General features: G+C 27.2%; 3 protein-coding genes across 4 annotated transcripts; 1 reads left to right on the forward strand and 2 right to left on the reverse strand.

Annotated features, from left to right (window-relative positions):
* Positions 1–474: 474 nt before the first annotated feature.
* Positions 475–10,339, reverse strand: LOC126833404 (uncharacterized). Of its 2 annotated transcripts, none has more exons than XM_050564722.1 (8): positions 10,104–10,339; positions 7,319–7,533; positions 6,876–7,056; positions 2,911–3,121; positions 2,186–2,333; positions 1,981–2,107; positions 1,347–1,523; positions 475–1,266 (listed from the first exon to the last, which is right to left on the reverse strand). In XM_050564722.1, exons 1-8 carry the CDS (start codon positions 10,294–10,296, stop codon positions 1,133–1,135), a joined length of 1,386 nt encoding a protein of 461 aa, XP_050420679.1. In that variant the 5' UTR covers positions 10,297–10,339; the 3' UTR covers positions 475–1,132. The 2 variants fall into 2 exon arrangements, with proteins under 2 accessions (XP_050420679.1, XP_050420680.1); XM_050564723.1 differs by having other exon boundaries at positions 477–1,266; positions 6,927–7,056.
* On the forward strand, positions 682–15,434 carry LOC126833403 (phospholipase DDHD2-like). Its single transcript, XM_050564720.1, has 14 exons — positions 682–969; positions 10,487–10,696; positions 11,945–12,081; positions 12,150–12,270; positions 12,342–12,532; positions 12,623–12,802; positions 12,902–13,049; positions 13,264–13,502; positions 13,573–13,749; positions 13,808–13,967; positions 14,266–14,460; positions 14,531–14,670; positions 14,737–14,912; positions 15,003–15,434. Exons 1-14 carry the CDS (start codon positions 888–890, stop codon positions 15,223–15,225), a joined length of 2,379 nt encoding a protein of 792 aa, XP_050420677.1. The 5' UTR covers positions 682–887; the 3' UTR covers positions 15,226–15,434.
* Positions 15,435–16,659: 1,225 nt separating this feature from the next.
* Positions 16,660–19,543, reverse strand: LOC126833449 (major facilitator superfamily domain-containing protein 10-like). Its single transcript, XM_050564796.1, has 9 exons — positions 18,967–19,543; positions 18,792–18,895; positions 18,564–18,722; positions 18,268–18,450; positions 17,757–17,865; positions 17,465–17,685; positions 17,302–17,392; positions 17,097–17,234; positions 16,660–17,011 (listed from the first exon to the last, which is right to left on the reverse strand). The coding sequence occupies exons 1-9, from the start codon at positions 19,184–19,186 to the stop codon at positions 16,905–16,907; spliced, it is 1,332 nt and encodes a 443-aa protein (XP_050420753.1). The 5' UTR covers positions 19,187–19,543; the 3' UTR covers positions 16,660–16,904.
* Between the last annotated feature and the right edge of the window lie 360 nt (positions 19,544–19,903).

Genomic DNA, 19,903 nt, shown 5'->3' on the forward strand with positions numbered 1-19,903 from the left:
TGCATCTTGCAATATTATCATATATAATCATAATATGATCTGTTACATAAATTATTATCACTGTATGATTTATTAATTAAAATTTTTAATTACTTGCATACAAACTGCAACACAAAAATGAATTATTTGAACGGTCATTATAATATTAATGATATTGCGTGTAGACAAAAAAAAAGTATAATAAACAATTAAAAACAAATTAATAATTATTAAAAGATACAGTATTTTGTAATTTGTGAAAATAATAAAAAAACATTTTATAAAAATGTTGAATATATAATAGTTATTAATTAATAGAGTTTTGGTTTTTTTACCATTTATTCATCACAATAAATAAAATGTTATTTTTGTTATAATTTTATTTATTGTTTATTCATATTTGTTTGTTATTTTTCTTTTTTAAGCTAGTAGCTAAAAAATACTTATACATAATTGTAACATTGACCTAGTAATAAATCAATGATTGGTAATATTTATAAGTATGTGTAAATATATACAAATATATAATTATATGTTGGCCATAGACAGATAAATTACTGATTTTTACTTGGTTTGCGCTTTGTGCAGTTTTTTTTTTAATTTGATAAGGCTTATCCGCATATGTACATACCTTATCATATTATATTTTATCATTATTTACAAAAATTAAAGATAATTCGTTTTGTTAGTGTTTTCTCAATTTATTTTATTAGGTATTTAATATTTGCTGCAGGCAATTTAGATTAACATAAATCAATGGCCAATGCAACGATGTGATTGAACGTCAGTTGCAGTACAGATATTTTTAATTTATACTATTAACCACTGGTTAATAGTTATACTATTTAAAATTAAAAAGTTATTTTTAGTTACAATTTTTTTGTTGACAATCTTTAGTTAATTTTGAAATGTCTGACCAAGAAAACTTAAAAGAAATGAATACATCCAGTAGTAATGAAATATCAAATAGATTGCCGAGAAACGATCAAGGTGAGAACAACATTATAGTAATAACAATAATTGTGTATGAACGATAAAGGGTAAAAAAAGTAATTTAAAATAACCAGAGTTTAAAAAACTCAAAAAGTACATTGAATTCTAAAAGAACTCTTTATAGTATAAAAAAATATAATTGTTTTTTTGTTGAGAACTTTTAATTTGAAATAAAATTTTGAGTTTTTCTTCTTCGTCGACATCTTAGAATGGCCCAAACTAATAATATTAGGAATAAAATGATTAAAAGAACTGCTAATACCAAAGCAATGATCTCTGCTAGATTCAAATATTCTGTAATAATATATAATAAGTCGTTAAACATAACATTTGTAATGATTTTAAATTTATGATAATTCAAATATAGTAATTACGTTTTTCTGCATCTATCGTCTTTCTACGAATATTTCCTCTTAGATCTGTTGCAATTATTTCCACTTTTGGAAAACAGCATGTTGCAGAATAATATACAATTACTTTATCTCTGGTACCAATAATAAATTCGTTTCGAAATTGAAGACGGTTTGGTATTGAATGTATTGCAGCCAATCCTACATTAGTAAACAACATCAAACATGTTTATTATATATATATATATATATATATACAGGGTGGCCCACAATGATTTGACAAATAAAATAACTTTTGTTCTAGTGAATATTTTTGAGATTTTTTTTTAAAATCATTTATACTCATTTGCACTATAAGCACCACGGTTTTTATTGCGCTTACCTGTTTTACTTATAACGCAAATGTGTATAAATTATTTAAAAAAATTAAATCTCAAAAATATTCACTAGAACAAAAGTTATTTCATTTTTCAAATCATCGTGGGCCGCCCTGTATATATATAACAAAACATATAATTATTTACATGTATAACCCATCTAGTTCTTGAGGACGTTCACCCATTACTCTTGCATGAAAATGTAATGAGCGTAGAGTCTCATGGTGTACTGGACGGGATATACTAAATTATAAAAGTTTATAATGTGTTACATTACCAACCTGAATTTTCATCTCTAATAGTTGCTTCGATATTCCATTTTTCTGAACCGCATGTATGAGGCGTATCTGCGAAGCGACAATCCCCATTGAAAGTATAATCTATTGCTGGCCTCGAAGTATCTCCTGACTGTTAATATATAAACACCCAAGTTGTTTTAAATACATTAATTAATTTATAACCTTTGGCATTAAATTGAATACATACCAACTGCCCAACGTAAAAATTCACTTTTATAAACTCCAACTGTGGTTGAATCACTGAAAATGTTATTTGGTCCGTCGTTCCTTCAGATCCTCCTACTTCTATAATTACCGTTACATCAAATGGTGGACCGTTTGGAGGTAATACAATTCTAAAATAAATAAGAGGATGTTGGATCTATTACGACTGTGAAAAAAACTGTTTGACTTGCCACTTTATGTTCTAATTGCAATTGATTATAAAATTAACATTTTTCTCCCCAAATTTTGAATTCAGTTGTTTATCAATTGATTAATTGCGCTACCACTAATTAATTTCAAGAAGATGGAGAGGGGTTAATCTTTAAATCTCTGGATACACCACTGTATTTCATTTAAATACAATTTTGAATTTACGTGTAATAAAATAAAAATAAAAAATCTAAAAACAATTGTACAAAATTAAGTTTTTTTTTCTTGTGGAAACTTTTTACAAATAAGACAAATTATAAAATTCCAAAATTTACTGTATAATATGTTGTATTTATGTTAAAAGGTAATTTATCCGTGCAACAATTTTTATGTTTGTATTCAACTGTTGCAAAGCGCCATAAGAAATAATGAAACTATATTATTCACCCCATACCGAAATAACAAATATTTTTATATAAATTTTAAGTACAATATTTTTGTTATTAGTTGACCCAGCTGTAACATTAAACACCTCACTATTAGTATTTATATTTGTACCTGGTTGGCAAAATCGATCGCACAAGTCCATGTTGATCCGAACAGTCAAAAACTAATTCCAATGGAAACCATTGTCTATTTATTACTCTAAAATATAATTTAACTATCTCCCCTGGCATGCCCATCAAAACTGAATTTGGTGCTAGTTGTAACAAAAATTCTCTTGAGTTGTCTAATCCTCCGTCTGACCAAAATTTATCTGAAGCTTTTACTGTAAAGAATAAACAATTTTATAAGTTAAAATTGTACAATATACATTGTTAGTTATATATATCTATGATTATACCATTTTGTAAAATGAAGAAATTTTTAATTTTTTTTTTTTTAGGCTAAAGTTAACTAGATACATTAAATTCTTCCTAATTGCACTAATTACGAACTTTCATCAAAATGTACCTTTATCTCTTTGAAAGTAATGTTTACTACTAATCAATATTTTTTTTACTGAACTATATTAACTTGTACACATTACTAGCTTTATATTTATCTTTAACGCAAACAAATTTTGATTTTACAATAGTTTTGAATTATATTTAAAAGCTTAAGGATTTTTGTTTGCAAAATGTGAAACTTATAGTCAAGGGTCCAAGTAAAGTTCTGGACAAAATTCAAATTCTATTCTCTAATTAAAGATTACAAATGATTTCCAAAACAAAAAAAATCAATTTGTTCCATATAAAGTTTAATAACTAAAAAAAAATGTAATTTGTTTTTTAATGTGTAAAATGATTTTGATTCTGAAAAACATATTTTAAAAAATAAGAACATTATGTTTTTAGTTAAAGTATAAAAAAAAATGATTTCACCCAGAACATTATCCGTACCCTAGATTTAAAAGTTATAGTAATCAGAAGTGTTGAAAGGCTCTTGAATACATATTATATTACCATTTTAAAACAAAAACTTTATAATTTATGGATATATAATCAATTTAAAAAAAGGATAATGTATATTCAAGTTTACAATTAAGATCATATTACATAGTCAACTATTTAACCGGTATGTAAGAATTAATTTTATTCTAACTTTTTTTTCAATTATATTTATTTCTATTAAAAACATAATAATTTTTGATAAACGTTTTATCTGAAAATTTATTAGTTCTACAATAATTTTTTTTTTGTCTGAAGTCACTATACATTTTTTTTCTGTGGACCAAATTGTTTGAATAGCAACTTTATCGATCCGTAATTGTATGAGATAGTACTTTGGTAGGTCAGAAATTTGTATTACAAAGTAAATTTAAAAGTTTTTACTTTTTCGTATAATCTTATATATTAACAATATGAATTTCTTTAAACATACATTTATTATACCTTAATAAGGTAATCATTAGTAATTTTAATGATAAAATAGAGCCGTAATATTTTATTTAAGAAAGGCTAAAAAAAATTTTAAAAATGATAAAATAAATTATACACTTGTTATTATTATGATTAGAGTAAAAACTGTAATTCCGGTTTATCATCTCATTAGGTGTAATATATATTTTTTTTATCTGGACTCCATAATTAGTGTTAAGTGTTAACGTCTCATGTTTATTGTAAACGAACTACTGAATTTGTTTAGAACTTCAAAGCTCGGAATAAACTACTAGAAAGAGAAAGTAAAAGTCAAGAAATGACTGACATCATAATGGTTAATGACTCTAATTATAGTTATCTAAAATTTGTCGTAATGAATTTATTTTATTCAAATTTTAAGAGTTATGATGATATCCTTGTTATTCAAATATAATAGTTTGGTACAATTTCATATTTTTTTTTAACACGAGTCTTACGAACAAATTCGCGCACACGATTTTTCAACCACTATTTTTTTGTTTTATGAACAAATATTTCCTGTAAGAAAAAATCAAATAAATTTAAAAAAAAAAATCACTGGCACATAACTTCCACAAAACCGCATACTGGTAAAATTTTAGAATGCGCATAGACCGACGTAGGTATTGTACAGTCAAACACACATACACGGAATAATGTCTTTCTATTTTCGAAAAGAATACTCTATGAAGTCTAACTTCTATCCCGAAATGCAGATAAAATTTACGCGTATTTATATAGACGTCATTCTCTTACGCATTGGTTGGCCAAGGTTAAGTAGTTCAGTAGCATCAATACTAAGTAATATACATATGTAATATTAAAACTCATAAACGTATAATGTATCAAACTAGACCACTCAAACTGATTATGTTCAGTCCACCGGTTATTCTCAACTAAACGTACCTATTGGCTATTTGGAATTTGGATCACGATAGTAAATCATTGATTTATATAATTTGGTTTTTGGTCATTTCTTTGTGAATTGTTGTCTTGGTTAACGTCTTGAGTCGATTATAAAACAAATTCATTTTTTTTTCTAACCTATCTATCGTCCAGTACTGTTTTGTTTTGTAGTTTCTACTCGTCGTGGAAGTAAGAACACATTATATTTTTTAATCACTTAGTTTAGAATATTTCGTTTTAAAATAATATATAATTGATGTTTGATTGCTCGTCGCTATTTAGCGTTTTGTTATTTTTATAGTTCATATAGCCCGTTATAGGTAAGGTAATCTTAGATATATTGGTATGAATTTTAATTTGAATATATAAATCTATTATAAAAGTGTACGGTGTGTAATAGCATATAGAATACACAATGTGACCTATATTAGCTGATACAATCTGTCTACCGTAATTTCTGCCAACTTAGTGCCTAAGGTTACCTCTATGAATTAATAACAGGAACACAAAATACCATTCATTCCATGACCCAAAACTCAGTAATTTGTAATAATGGAAGTATGAGTGTAAGTAACCTTACACGGATAAAAAATCTAAACTAAAAAACTAGACATTAATATATTTTTGTAATAGGTGATTCGCCGTGAACGTTTGTTAATAATTATAGTTCATTTTTATTATTGTGAATACGTGTTGCACAATATTAATTATGTTTGTTATGTATATATTATTTTGATAGCCTGGCTAGTGTCCAGTTATTGCAATGCTATAAAAAATTGCTATGCATTGCTATGTTATACTCATACACAACCGATTGTTTGTATGATTAAAGAATAAAAGATAAGTAATTTATTGTACTATTAATTAGTATATTTACTTTGCAAAGATCACACAGCGTTTAAAATGTAAGGATTTTAACTTGAATTATATTCGGGGTAAATTATAAACAGTCACCGAATGTAATGCATTTGCTTTCGTTCTAAAGCAACACGTTCCTAGACTTGGTTAAATTAGTCCCAGAATTATTATAGTTTTTAATAAAATTAAAAAAAATTATTTTTCATACGAATAAATTATTTTTAGTATTGGTAATATGTTATCATATGACGTCCTTGTGGACCCACAGTAAATATTGTTGTTTATATTTAAGTAAAAAATAGATAATTATTTTTAAACTATTATAAATCGACAACTATTGAAAGTCTACTTGTATGTAGATAATAGAGACTGTCCACACCTAGTGAACTTTTTTGTCAATGGTGTTTGTTGCCCATTTATTATGGTGATAAATGGCTAAGTACACACTTAATAGTTTATATATTGGTTTTAATAATTAGTATTCAAATTATATTTGATAAAGTCAGGGTAGGAGTCTTTGGAGTTAGTAAGGGAGCGAATTTTTAATTTTTTTATGGTACATCTTAACACATTTCTCAACTGTCATAAGTTAATTTAAAGAAACTGAAAAAGATACTATACAATGTCATTTTGCTAACTTTATTGAAATAGCACAACTTTAACAACTTTCACGTAAAAATCGAAATTGGTACGGTGAATATATTTTAATCAGTTGTAGATTAAGACATAGAGCAGTCATAGTTCCTATCATCACGCTCCCTTATGATTTGATATGTACTCAATAAAAGGCATAAAGGCTATATAAACAAGTATTATGCGTTGATAAAGGTCAGGTATGGCAATTTAAATTAGATAACGGATCGCTTTGTATGTGATTACTCAATATTCGCTTAATGTAAACAAGTGTTGTGATTTTGTTAATAGTGTTACTTTTTGATGGAATTTCATCGACTTCGCCGCTTTTGCGTTGTGGAGCTTGATTTACTATTGCCATAGCGACCGGTTCGTAAGCCATTCTGCAATCTTCACAAATTCCGTTTTTACACCACACGATGTCGATCTACAAAAAAAAAAGTATCAAACACAGAAACAATTTGACGAAAAAAAATGTTTCAGAAAAATCCGTTCGGTTTGCTATCGTCCGAGGTTTTAAAATTTTTTTGATTTCCAATAAAAGAAACAGCTATCGAGAACAGTTTGTTCTTTATTAATTAGGTATGTATAGGTACATTAATATTAATGTATTTTCATGTTTACTTTACTAAGTACGTTGGTACTTATTGAATTAAATGATAACTTATCGACCCAATACTGAAGCAAACCTTTCTGTATCCTTCGGCGAAATTTTCATCGCCAAACTCTCCTCTATTTGCAAACAACAGGAACCGACCATTTCTACTAAAACTAATTTTTCGCAATAGTTTCCAATAATATTGCTCGTCTCCTTTTTTCTGTTGTGGCATTGTAGTCGGACGACTTGCCATTTGCGGTGTGATTTCTTGTAAGTTCCTTAATGTTAACTCTCGAATGCCGCTCCCTAAAACAAAAATATTTAAAATATATAAATAAATATTTAAGTACGTATGACATATGCTATTAACGATTATTACGAATTCGGTAAATATATATTGTTATTTGCCGTAAATAAATATTATCGAGGAAGTCGATTATCTTATATAGATTAGATGGGGTTTCTGAAAACGGTCGCTCAAACAACTAATAGTTTTATGTCATTACTCATTACTAAAGATACTATAATAGCTGATATGTGTTAACTTCCGCTAGCACTTAGAATTTACATACCATAACCTAATTGTTTAATAAGCTCCACTTATTATTTTGTTTTTTTAAGTATTCTCGCAGTTTCTAGTTTAATAGACTATTCTTCATATTAGAAAATATATTATCATGTATTATATGGCTCAAATATGTTCAACTCTGATTACTTTAAAAATAACTATCCTAAACTAATTATTTTACCAGTCAAAATTTTTCTTAATTCGAAAAGTTTATTAAATAATACGTACATTAGTCATTTTTCATTACCATTCAAGTTTTAAATGTTGATGAAAATATTGTGAAATTACATAAATAAAAATGTTTTCAAAAAGAAAAACTACAAAATTGCAACTATTTTAAGAAAAATTATTGTTTTATCCCTAATGAATCACACTGTTTTACCAATATTTTAGTGCGTAATTTTTAGTCACATATGACCAATATTCCCTATGTACAGGGTGATAATTTTATCGTGATCCATTCAATATCTCATAGGTGTAATAAGAAATTTAATTTTTTTTTTATAGTGTTTTTATACAAGTGATCTCAATTGTATATCTCAATTTGTATTCCCTTCGGCCTTCCCGAACTGATTATTTTTATATCAACTTTTTAAACTTAAGTGGTAACGTATATAATTAATAACTTTTTAAATTAAGAATATTTTATTTAAAAAAATGACTGGTTGATAACCAGTTTTGAACTATTCTTAAAGCTATAAGAATTATTATGATGCGCAGATAAAAATAATACTACACTCTAACTTTCCACCTGCCCTAAACTTGAAATTTCAATAACATCAAAAATAGTTATCCAAAACCTGTTATCGACCAGTGAAAATGTCCCGTACATTATTCTTGATTTGAAAAGTTAACGAAATATATGCGTTATCATTTATGTTTCAAAATTTGATATAAGAGTAATTCGTTTGGGAAAGGGGATAAGAACATAAAAATTCGTAGAAAATTGAGGTCACATTATATAAAAACATTATGGAAAAAAGAAATCAATTATTTATTAAATCCAATGAGATAATGAGTGGTTGACGATAAAATTATCACATGATTTTCAAAAAACAATTTCAAAAACTCTCCTGCTATCTATAGAATTTTTAATTTATAATTTATATTAATAATTGTTTACTGAATGCATAATAAGTATTTTAATTTATATATTCATTTAATGTGTATATTCATTTTTTTTTTAAATTCAAATTTTATTGTTTTACGAAGGTCGCGTTATACGTCTTTGTCATTTGACATTGAATTTTATTTTTAATGTTATAAATGGGATGTAACATTTCATTTTTTCACACATATTTTCGCATTGCTATGCGATGTAACAAATTATAATTATACATACAATATAAACATATAAATTAAGTTAAAAATTTATATACTTGTTTTATATACTTATTGTTAGTTGTCTTGTGTTTATAGTTGCATAATGATCAGCGGTGAGTAAAACATGTGCATTTTGCATTGATTTAATACTATATATTATTCAGTATATTTAAAATACAATAAATTAAGTGAATAACTAACATTGTAGTAATAACTAATATTGGGATTTAAAAATAGATGTATTTTGAAAATAAGTTATCTGACATTAGCCTAATTATTATAGCTAGTCGTTTTACCGCTATATTACTAAAATCTGAGAAGTAAATTGTTAATAATTTATTGACCATAGTTTGATTATCTTATAATTGTTAGTTTTCTCAATATTAATTTGATATACTTTGTTAGTTCTATAAAAGCTTGCAATGAAACCCCATTGCCAGCCACTGCTGAAGTAGTTTTGTAATATTGCGCGAGTTTTATTCCAATGGATTATTCGTTTATTATTTAAAATAATTTATATTTCATTTGAAATTCCTTAAAACTCAAACCAAATATAACATAAGTCTTAAAACTAAACTCTAATATAACATTTTCAGAAATCTAATATAAAAATGTCTAGTTTTGCTTATGTGTTTGGTGTTAAGAATTCCCCCACCCTCCTCCTAAAAATCAAAATATCCAACTACCCTAAACGTAAGTTATTATTTTTTCGAGACTGGCACTTAGTCTAAAAATAAAAAATGTATAATAATTGAAGCAATGAGAACCAAAAGTAAACAAGTGACAATTAAAAAAAAAAACATTTTTTTGATCATACATTTTTTGTGAATAAAACATTCTACCTGTACTTGTTATTATTTCACAAGTTTTACAAGAGACGGTGGAATTTTTATTTTGTTCTCCTGTAAAATTTGATAAAAAATCACTTGTATCTTTTTGATTTTCATCACTTCAGTTTAATAGTTACACGTTACTGTAAGGTTACCGAATTCGTCTAGTCCAATTAATGTCACATTGGACCGATCATGATGTTGTATTGAAAATGTTTGGGTGGCTTCAAGGTAGTTTTGCGTGCATTGCAATGTTGTTTTTTGCCAATCGGTTAAAATTATAATATTATTCGTTAAACCGAACGAGGCTGTTGTTAACAACACAAAATACTGAATCAACAAATACATGATGACACTACACGGAATATGTGGTACTAATGAAGTAGTTTAAGAATGGTTTTTTAATTATATATAGTATTTTCGTTGCGTTTTTATCTACATACATACTTACTATTTACCCATAAAAGGATGGGTTCGGATTTGTACGCTGAATCATAAAAAAACTAATAGCGGCAAACACTTATATTTTGTTTTTTAGATAGCGACACTATTTGTAATCGGTTCCAAGAATCTTGTGATTTTTACACGCCACAACAAAGCTTTGACGAACAGCAGACTTTGGTCAGAGCCAGCGAACAGCTTAAGGAACACTTAAGCGGCAATTATGGTTTTTCGAGTTTTGAAGAGTATAATTCTCATATTTTACCACCACGTTTAAAAAGTGAACAAGCCAACGCAATAGACATAGGTATAATTTTTTTTATTTATTTTTAGCTTCGATGGTGAGAACTGATCGAAAATTATTGTTCGCCAAAAGTACCATTTAAGATCTAAATGTGGAAAAGTCATCCCAACACCTTCAAAATCGAGTTAAACCATACAATTTTGCATATATCTTTCAAATGAAAAATAACATGATTCGATAAAACTTTCTATAAAATAATCGATTTAGTTTCAAATTTCAAACGTTTTAGACATTATATTTAGGTATATCTCTACATGCAGTGTTGTAGGTGATAATTTAAGTAAAAGTCACTGCAATGAAATTACCTACTTTTCTAATACTTTGATGTTTATTTATTTTAAGTAATTTATACGTTTTTTTTATTTACTCTTTGCAGTAATTTTCAGATTACTCTTCGGTTAATCAGATTACTATTTTTTTGCCAATTAACTAAATTTGTATTATATATGTATGATTCTTCATGATCGACACATTTGCAATTATTAATTGACAAAACCGTACCTAATATTTGTAGTCATCACTTTGGTATTGAATATCACAATATTCAACCGCTTAATAGGTCTAGCAACGAAGATATTTTTTATTTTATTTTATTAGATTTTATTTTAATACAAAACGGGCAATGTCCAAAGTTAAAAGTACAAAGTACAATTACTTACATATGAATCATAAAAACATGAAAAAGACCTTTGTTTTAACATACATGTAAAAAAATATATATTTTTATAAATAAAATAATAATATCAGAAATTAAAAAAAAACAATTAACATTTCAATAGGAAATACAAAGAAAGTAACTCATGAGAAATTTTATTTACATTTTGCAATGTAATTATTTGTATTATTTAACTATAAAAAAAAAAAATTTTAACAATGTCTACAGCCGAATTCTTAAAAACTTATTCTTCTAAAGTCTTCTAAAAAGTGTTGACATTTTTAATTGGCTATTTAGGAGATTATTTTTTATACTTAGGTTCCAAAAATTAGTCAGATATTACTTTTAGGGTATACTTTCAACATATATAATTTTTTTTCTCAAAAATTTTACAAATTATTTTTTATCGAGATTACACCAAAAACCGTTTGCATGTCTATACATTGCCTATATTGTGATTTATATTGATAATTAACACTTTTTATTACCGTTTACTGCTTCACATCAAAGCATACTTTTTTTGACAGTGGTTTTTATTTTTGTCTACAGTTAGTAATAATAAACATTTTTTTAACATTTTTATTATTGTTTGAAAGATGACACATGTCCATCTAATAATATGACTTTACCGAGTACGTCTAAATCTCCAAATCCTATCATGGGCAGTCCTAGTTCTTTGAAAACTAAACCACCAGTTACTGACGATAATATTTCTTCAGAAAATCTTTCAACGGTGAATATTATTATTGTTAAATGCTCTTAAAATACTAAACCAGCTGACACACTATGTTATATGTTTAGCTTATTTTACAGTACTCGCCTGTGAAGTGTCATTGGTTTTATTGTAAATACGCTAATAAAATTGTTTGGGTTCCGTTCAGTCAGAAAGATTCAAACGCATTAGAACAACAATACCTTTCTGGTAAGACGTTAAAAAAATACATGTTTATATTTGTACGTAAATGATCTTTTTAATAGCATAAAAATTTGCAGAAGGATGTGATGAAGAAATAATTATACCAACAAATGGTAGTCGTTTTGATGTGCACCTAAACCAAAGAATTCGTAAACCTGCATATTGGACTGATGAGTCGACTGTCGTGCGGCGTAGTTCCTGGTTCTTCCGTAATCGTAGCAGTTCCAACTATATTCCGTACGACGAACAAATAGCTACGCTTTTAGAAGTATTATTTATTTATAATATTAATAATAATTAAAACAATTTTTATTATTTTTTATTATACATGTAAATTAATTTTCAAAAATGTATTCAGGAAAACTACAAGGCAGCCTGGGACAGTAACGAATGGGGTCGAAAAGTTCCGGTCGGTAATTTTGAAGAAGTAGTAATGCACAGTCCTACTGCCATAATACATTGTGGCGTATCTGCTGTACCTTTTAACACTGGTGACGAAATCCCACCAGAAACGCAAGTAGACCAAATAATAAATGTGGTAAATTAAAAAAAAAATAATAATAAATACTTGAATGCATTTTATTACTAATTTTGTTGTAATTTTAAGTAATAATACTAGTTTTAAAATAATTTTCAGCCTTCCATAAAACAATGTATAGTTAAGCGGGGCTTAGACGAATTTATTATTCCTGTGGACGAGCCTTCAAAAGTCGACAATTTAATGTTTATTGTCCATGGAATTGGGGCTTACTGTGATTTTAAAATGAGACCGATTTACGAAGTTGGTACGTCATTTTGATTCAAATAGAATTGCATGTATTCTTTTTTACTAATTTTATAAATAAATTAAACTATTGTGAAATAAACTAGAAAAGATTATTGTGAGTTTAAAAAATCATTCTACGATATGAAGGTATAATATACAGTACTTACAATATATTTATGTTCTGTTTTGCAATGCAATGTTTTTCATTTATCTCCCAATTTATTTGTTTTCAGTGGACGACTTTCGAAGTTTAGCTCTTCAGCTGACACAGTCTCATTTTAAAACGGCTTGTAGTTCTGAAACAATCGGTCGAATTGAAGTATTACCTATTTCTTGGCATTTAGCATTACACAGTGAAAGCATTGATCGTAAACTCAAAAGTATTACTTTACCTTCGATACCAAAACTCCGAGATTTCAGTAACGACACTATCTTAGATGTATTGTTTTATACGAGCCCTACATTTTGTCAAGTAATAATTAAAATTAAAAATTGCTTGTTACCTAAATGTTTGTTTATAATTTGTTTGTTTTAATTTCAAGACTATAGTGAATGCAATAGGAAATGAAATGAATCGCATGTACAGTCAGTACCGAATTAGAAATCCAGATTTTAATGGTCATGTTTCTATTGGCGGTCATAGTCTAGGATCATTAATTTCTTTTGATTTGCTGTGCAACCAGCGACCACCAAACCCTGCAAAACAAACTACAAGCAATGTATTTTAATAGCTCTTTTGTTATTATAATTTTGTTTTTAATTATTTTAACTTTTTAGGATCCAACATTTGATTCGACTGTTGAAAAACAAAAGAGTAAACTAAGTCGAGGAGTGTCGTATGTAACTTTAGGAAAAGCCGGTACTGGACAACCGTACATCACATATCCACAGTTAAATTTTGGACTCGATTATTTCTTTGGCTTTGGCTCACCGATTGGTAATTGCTAATGGAATTTATGACTATTTACTTAACTGAATGCGGTATCTGATGTGAAGTATCAGAGTTGACAAAAACCGAAGTTTTTAAATGTTTGATTCATTTCAAATTTATAGTTTTTAATTTTGAACACATTAAAAAAACAAAATTGTTTTGTCTGTGTTATTCTCTCTGAAACAAATAAAATTGATTTGTTCCAATAAAGTATCTTAAAGAATAACTGTTTAAAAAAATTTTGTTTTAAACATTTTTAATGTGTAAAACGTTTGTTTTATGAATTAATTATATCATTTTTCAGGCATGTTTGTCACTGTGCGAGGAATTGAGAGCTTAGGAGAAAACTTTAAATTTCCCACGTGCCCTGGCTTTCTGAACATTTTTCATCCCTACGATCCTGTTGCTTACCGTATAGAACCTTTAATAAATGCTGCATTTGAAAATATACCTCCTGTTCAAGTACCGCATCACAAAGGTCGCAAACGAATGCATTTAGGTAAGACTTGGTTAAAACTAATCAATCAAAATTTCTTGAGATGGTGAGATGTTATAAATTATTTCTATAGAATTAAAGGACACCATGGCACACGTGGGAGCTGCTTTGAAAGATCGTCTTGTAAATACAGTGAAGACCACCTGGAGTACATTTTACCAGATGGCTATGTTTACTAAAAGTACCGAAGCAACTAATTACAATCCAAGAATGGTTAAAGAAAATTTTTTTAAATAAACTTGTAAGATTATTTACTACATTTTTATATAAAATAATTAGGTGTTAGACCAACAGCTTAAGTCACAAGCAGAATCTACAAAACAAAGTACATCTCATAGTAGTTCTAAGATTGGAAATCTCAATAAAGGCAACAGAGTGGACTATGTGTTGCAAGAGGCTCCACTCGAAAGTTTCAATGAATATTTATTCGCCGTGGGAAGTCATTTATGTTACTGGTAAGTTAACTCTTATGTCAGGTCACAATTGTAACAAAGAATCCTTAAAACTTGAATTTGGTACTGATAGTTTAATCACTGTTTGCACAGGGAGTCGGAAGATACTATTTTATTAGTGTTGAAAGAATTATACTCAGTGTTAGGCGTTTCACCAGACAGTCAAGTGCAACACGCGACAATGTTACCGTTTGATTTAGATGATGAAGACGACGGTTCAAACTATTCAACTAGTTTGCAGTTTGAAGAGCCTCCATTACTTAATTTATCGTTTAGCTCTCTGCCGCCTATTTTTGATGATAAACCGGAAAATTAGTTTAAAATAATAAGATTAATGTCATATCAAATTTATAATATTTAAAAAAAACCTTACTTTATTCTGTGATAATTTACAACTCTTTACGTATAAATATTTTTTTAATTAGAAATTTAAACATATACAACAATAATTAAATATTCATATAAATGTGTGTTATAATTTATAATTTATCACAAATACATCACAAAAAAATTCTTAACACTATACTTTCGTTGTTATTTGATATGTAAGTTATAATTATTGTAAATACATAAATAAATTTGGTTTTATATTATTATTATCATAAATAAACAGAGTATTTTTACATTTATTTTACAAAACTTTAATGATAAGTATTAAAATATATATAATCACATAAAACTTTTACGTTAGAATTTTACATAAAATACATTAAAATGTAAAAATATTATTTTTTAACGAGTTACAACAATTAAAAGTAATTTTATTTAATAATGATTAATGGTCATAGATAGTTGAAAATCTATCTACATTTTGTTTAAATTGTAACAGTCGACCAACAAAAATTATGATACATTGATAAAAATTATTAACATAAGGCGAATTACTTTTCAAAGAGTGTAATTTGCTAATTTAACATTGTTCTTCAATAAACTATCATAAAGTATTAGAAGAGGTTGTAAAAATCAAAGTTAGCCATTTTTCATTTAGATGGTAAAAAAAATAACATTAATCTATTCTTTATTATTATATAATTATTCAGTTGAAGACTTATTTATTATTTAGGAATACATTTTTTAAAATTTCTATCACACTTTGGCATTATTATACAGTTTATGTAAATATAAAGCTAGATCAAAACCTAACCGAAATTCGCTCAACCTTTTAGAGATTTTAAATACATTTATCTATAATAAAAAAAAATATTTTAAGATTTTTACTCATATTAACTCAATTAAAATTTGACTCAACTCTAGACAATAATTATTGTAATTACTGATTAAAATGAAAAAAATATTAAAATGTTTGTATTACATTATTTTGTTAATAAAATATATTACTATTTAAATTTTAAATAATAAACATAATAAGAAGTAACTATGGAGTATATATTATACATATTATCTATATGTGTTGGGTACAAAAATAAAATAATTGTGATCTATTAATTGTTTGTAAATACAGTTGGATAGTTAAATTACTAATTTATCAACATTTAAGTTATTCAGTAGTCTAAAATATTAATGACAATGATTTATATAAGTATAGCATTAGTAATAGAATTGAGTATACAAGATTATACAATACTCCATGGTAATAGTAATAAACAAGAAAGTCCAAATTGAATGGCAATAAAAAATCAGTTCTAAGAGTTCTGCATGTTATTTTAAAATGCGTCACATTTTCTATTATAAATATTATTCATAATAATAATAAATAAGTAGGTGTTAATTTTTATAAGTATGTACCAGGCCTATTTATATCTTTAACTATAAAAGTATAATTAATAAATTGCTTTAACTTATAAAATAAATAACAAGTTAAAACACAATATATAACTTACTATTGTATAAAACTTAAGTATTTTTGTTTTTTAAATGGAAATGATATATAATAATATTGCATAAAAAATATGCATTAAAACTAAAATTAACAACAGACAAATGTTTGTCTTTTAAATTTTCATACAATTTAAATAGGTATAGTAAAACACGCTATTATTGTACCTTAATAGTTTTTAATGTTTTCTTCAATGTGTACCAAGGATATAATAGTAACACACCTCCAATGCAGTATGTAATTTCTGGACCAATAGACCAATACACTGCAATAAATATTCATAATTTATAAATTATATTAATATTCATTATGTGGTTGTACGTGAGAAACTAATATTATGACAAACTAACATATCGAGGCAACAACGGGGCCGATTGCTCTGGCCAGAGCTCCCAACGAACGGAATGTGCCCATGGCTTTACCTTTGTGAGCACCAGATCCAAAATGAGACGCAAGCGTTGTCATACACGGAACAACAATAGATGTAGCTAAAAAAAAAATATTTAAAAAAATCATAATAGTGCTACAGTACTGTTTTACAAATTAAGTACTTACACAATGCATACAAAAATAACCCAAAAATTAAGAGCGGTGCAGAGTTGGCTAATCCAACGCAGAGAAATGATGGTACAACCAATAACAAGCCCTATATACAAATGTTGATAATTAATAAAAACAAAAGAAAAAGAAAGCCATTTTATTAAACAAACATACATACCATTACTGCTGTATTGGCTGTTCGACTTGGAGGAATTCTTCGTACCCAGCCACCTTGTATAAGTGCCATTGTTATACCAATACCAAAGAACATCCAACCTTGTTGCATTGAAGTATATCCAAATTTGTTATGCGTCAAAAACGTCAATGTAAATTCCAAACCAGAATAAAGAAACAAATAAACAAAATAAACACTGCCCAACGTACGCAATTTCTTGATTTCTATCGAACATAATAAGAGAAGATAATGTATCGTAATTTGTAATACTAAACAAAAATATTTAATATTTTACCGTCACTTGAAATAAGACCATCCAAAAGTTTGAATTTAAAAAGATCCACTACGTTAATGTAGGAGAGAGCTTCAGATAATTTTCCAATGACTGATAGTGCCCGATTTTTCTAAAAAATTTGAAAATAAAAACCAATAACAATAAAAACAATTTTAAAAATGTATGCCTATAATCAGAGTTGGGCAAAATTAATGTTAGATATAATTTGATAAATAATTGAATAGTAAAAACACAATTATTTTTAACTCAATAAATAAAGATAATTGGTTTATTTATTATTTATAAATAAGCAATTATCTCAAATAGTTTACAAATTAAGAAAAAAATATATTATTTTATTAAAATAATATATATATATATATATTAATTACTATAACAATATTTAATAGAAAATAGTTTGAAACAAAATAACATAATAAATCATTAAAAAAAATATTTCTTTGTTTATCACTTCATCTAGACAAAATAATTTCAATTACGTCCAACTCTGCTTATAATCTATATTTGGTACCTTTGGGAGCGATTCCTTGAATGCGAAGGTTACAAAAATAATATTAACCACAGTTAATGCAACCGCTAACAATGCAGGTTGAACAAACCAGGCTCCTTCTTGGCTATGAGACCATTTTGCATAAGCTGCTCCGATCATAGGACCAAAAACAAAACCTACTGAAAATGCTATACCAATCATTGCCTGAAAAAAAAATGTATAATAGATCAAACTAAAATCTAAATAAAGCTTTTCAACATCAATGAAAAAAATTGCTCCATGTTGTACTCTTATTAAAAATTTCAATTAGCAATTACCATTCCTCTTCCACGCTTTTCTGGTGAGTAAACATCGGTTACAATAGCCATAGACAAACTGACGTTGCCTTTACTAAGTCCTCCAATAACTCTTGCCCAGACAAATAATGAAAATGTTGTCGCTTTTGACCAAATTACATACGATGATAGTATTCCGATCTAAAATTTAATTTAATTCTTAAATCACCAAATAATTATACACAATAAGAAATTAATTTTTCTACAAACCAAACATATTATCATAACTGGTTTTCGTCCGTACACATCACTGATTCCACCAAGTATAGGCGATGATGTGAATTGCAAAAACGAAAACAATGAACCCAGGACTCCTAAAATGAATAACAGCATATATTTATTCACTTAAAATTATTATAAATATCTTAATGTAAATATACATTACCTCCAAATAAAACACTATTGAACCTATCTGGAACACCTATCATTTTCTGAAAAACTCCGACATATCCCTCCAACCATTGGTACAATCCTTCAGAGTCATTTTGTTTGTAATAGTCCAACAACGATGGAAATAATGGTAATATCATAGTAAACGCTAATAAATCAAATAGTAGTGAAATAAATACCACATAACCAGTGGTATTTGATGTTTTTGCAGCCATATGTGTGCAATATAAGACAAAAGCACTTTTATAAAAAACTAAAAGATAATTTCCAGTGCATTAAAACTAGTATTCGCTACGTGGTGAATTTTTAAATTAATAATTTTCCTCAAAAAATGTTACATAACAGCTTCAATACTTTCAGATTATAATATAGCTGTTGTACCCTGATAGTTCTTAAACAAGCGATATACTTTCACTTTTCGATTAGAAAGTGATATCAGATAATATCACATTTCGTCAGTTTCTAAAGGTTAAATTAGTTAATTACCTTTGAAAGTAGAAAAAAATTTAAATGCAAAAAAGTTCAAAGACCAAAGTAGTCTTTTTGTCGGTTTATTGTTTCAAAATTATCTATTTTAATAAACACCGGAATTTGAAATTCGGCATGCGCCTTAGAAACTTGATAAGATTATTGGATAAGAAATATATCTTTATTCCATGCATTTATAAATCATATTTTGATTTCGAAGACTCGTGACAAAGTTAACAGGTAAGTCAGCAATTTTTTAATATCACAAATTTGTAATATACTACAACACGGTAGCTGGTATTTTCTAGTAACAATTACACGGTCGCCCGACAACTTCAGCACTTTTACGCGGTTATCACAAGTTGCTGACATACCTGCTTCTTTATCGTTTGTCCTTGATACAATTTATCAATGAAACCAGAAGGGAAGCTTAGGTCAGGACTGATAAGTATCCGACATTTTGT

Source organism: Adelges cooleyi, unplaced genomic scaffold (assembly GCF_023614345.1).
Source record: "Adelges cooleyi isolate 19-005CV unplaced genomic scaffold, UGA_ACOO_1.1 ACOO_flye_CR_arks_rails_tigmint_CR_PRNA_2, whole genome shotgun sequence".
In the NCBI taxonomy this organism is placed as follows: Eukaryota; Metazoa; Arthropoda; class Insecta; order Hemiptera; family Adelgidae; genus Adelges; species Adelges cooleyi.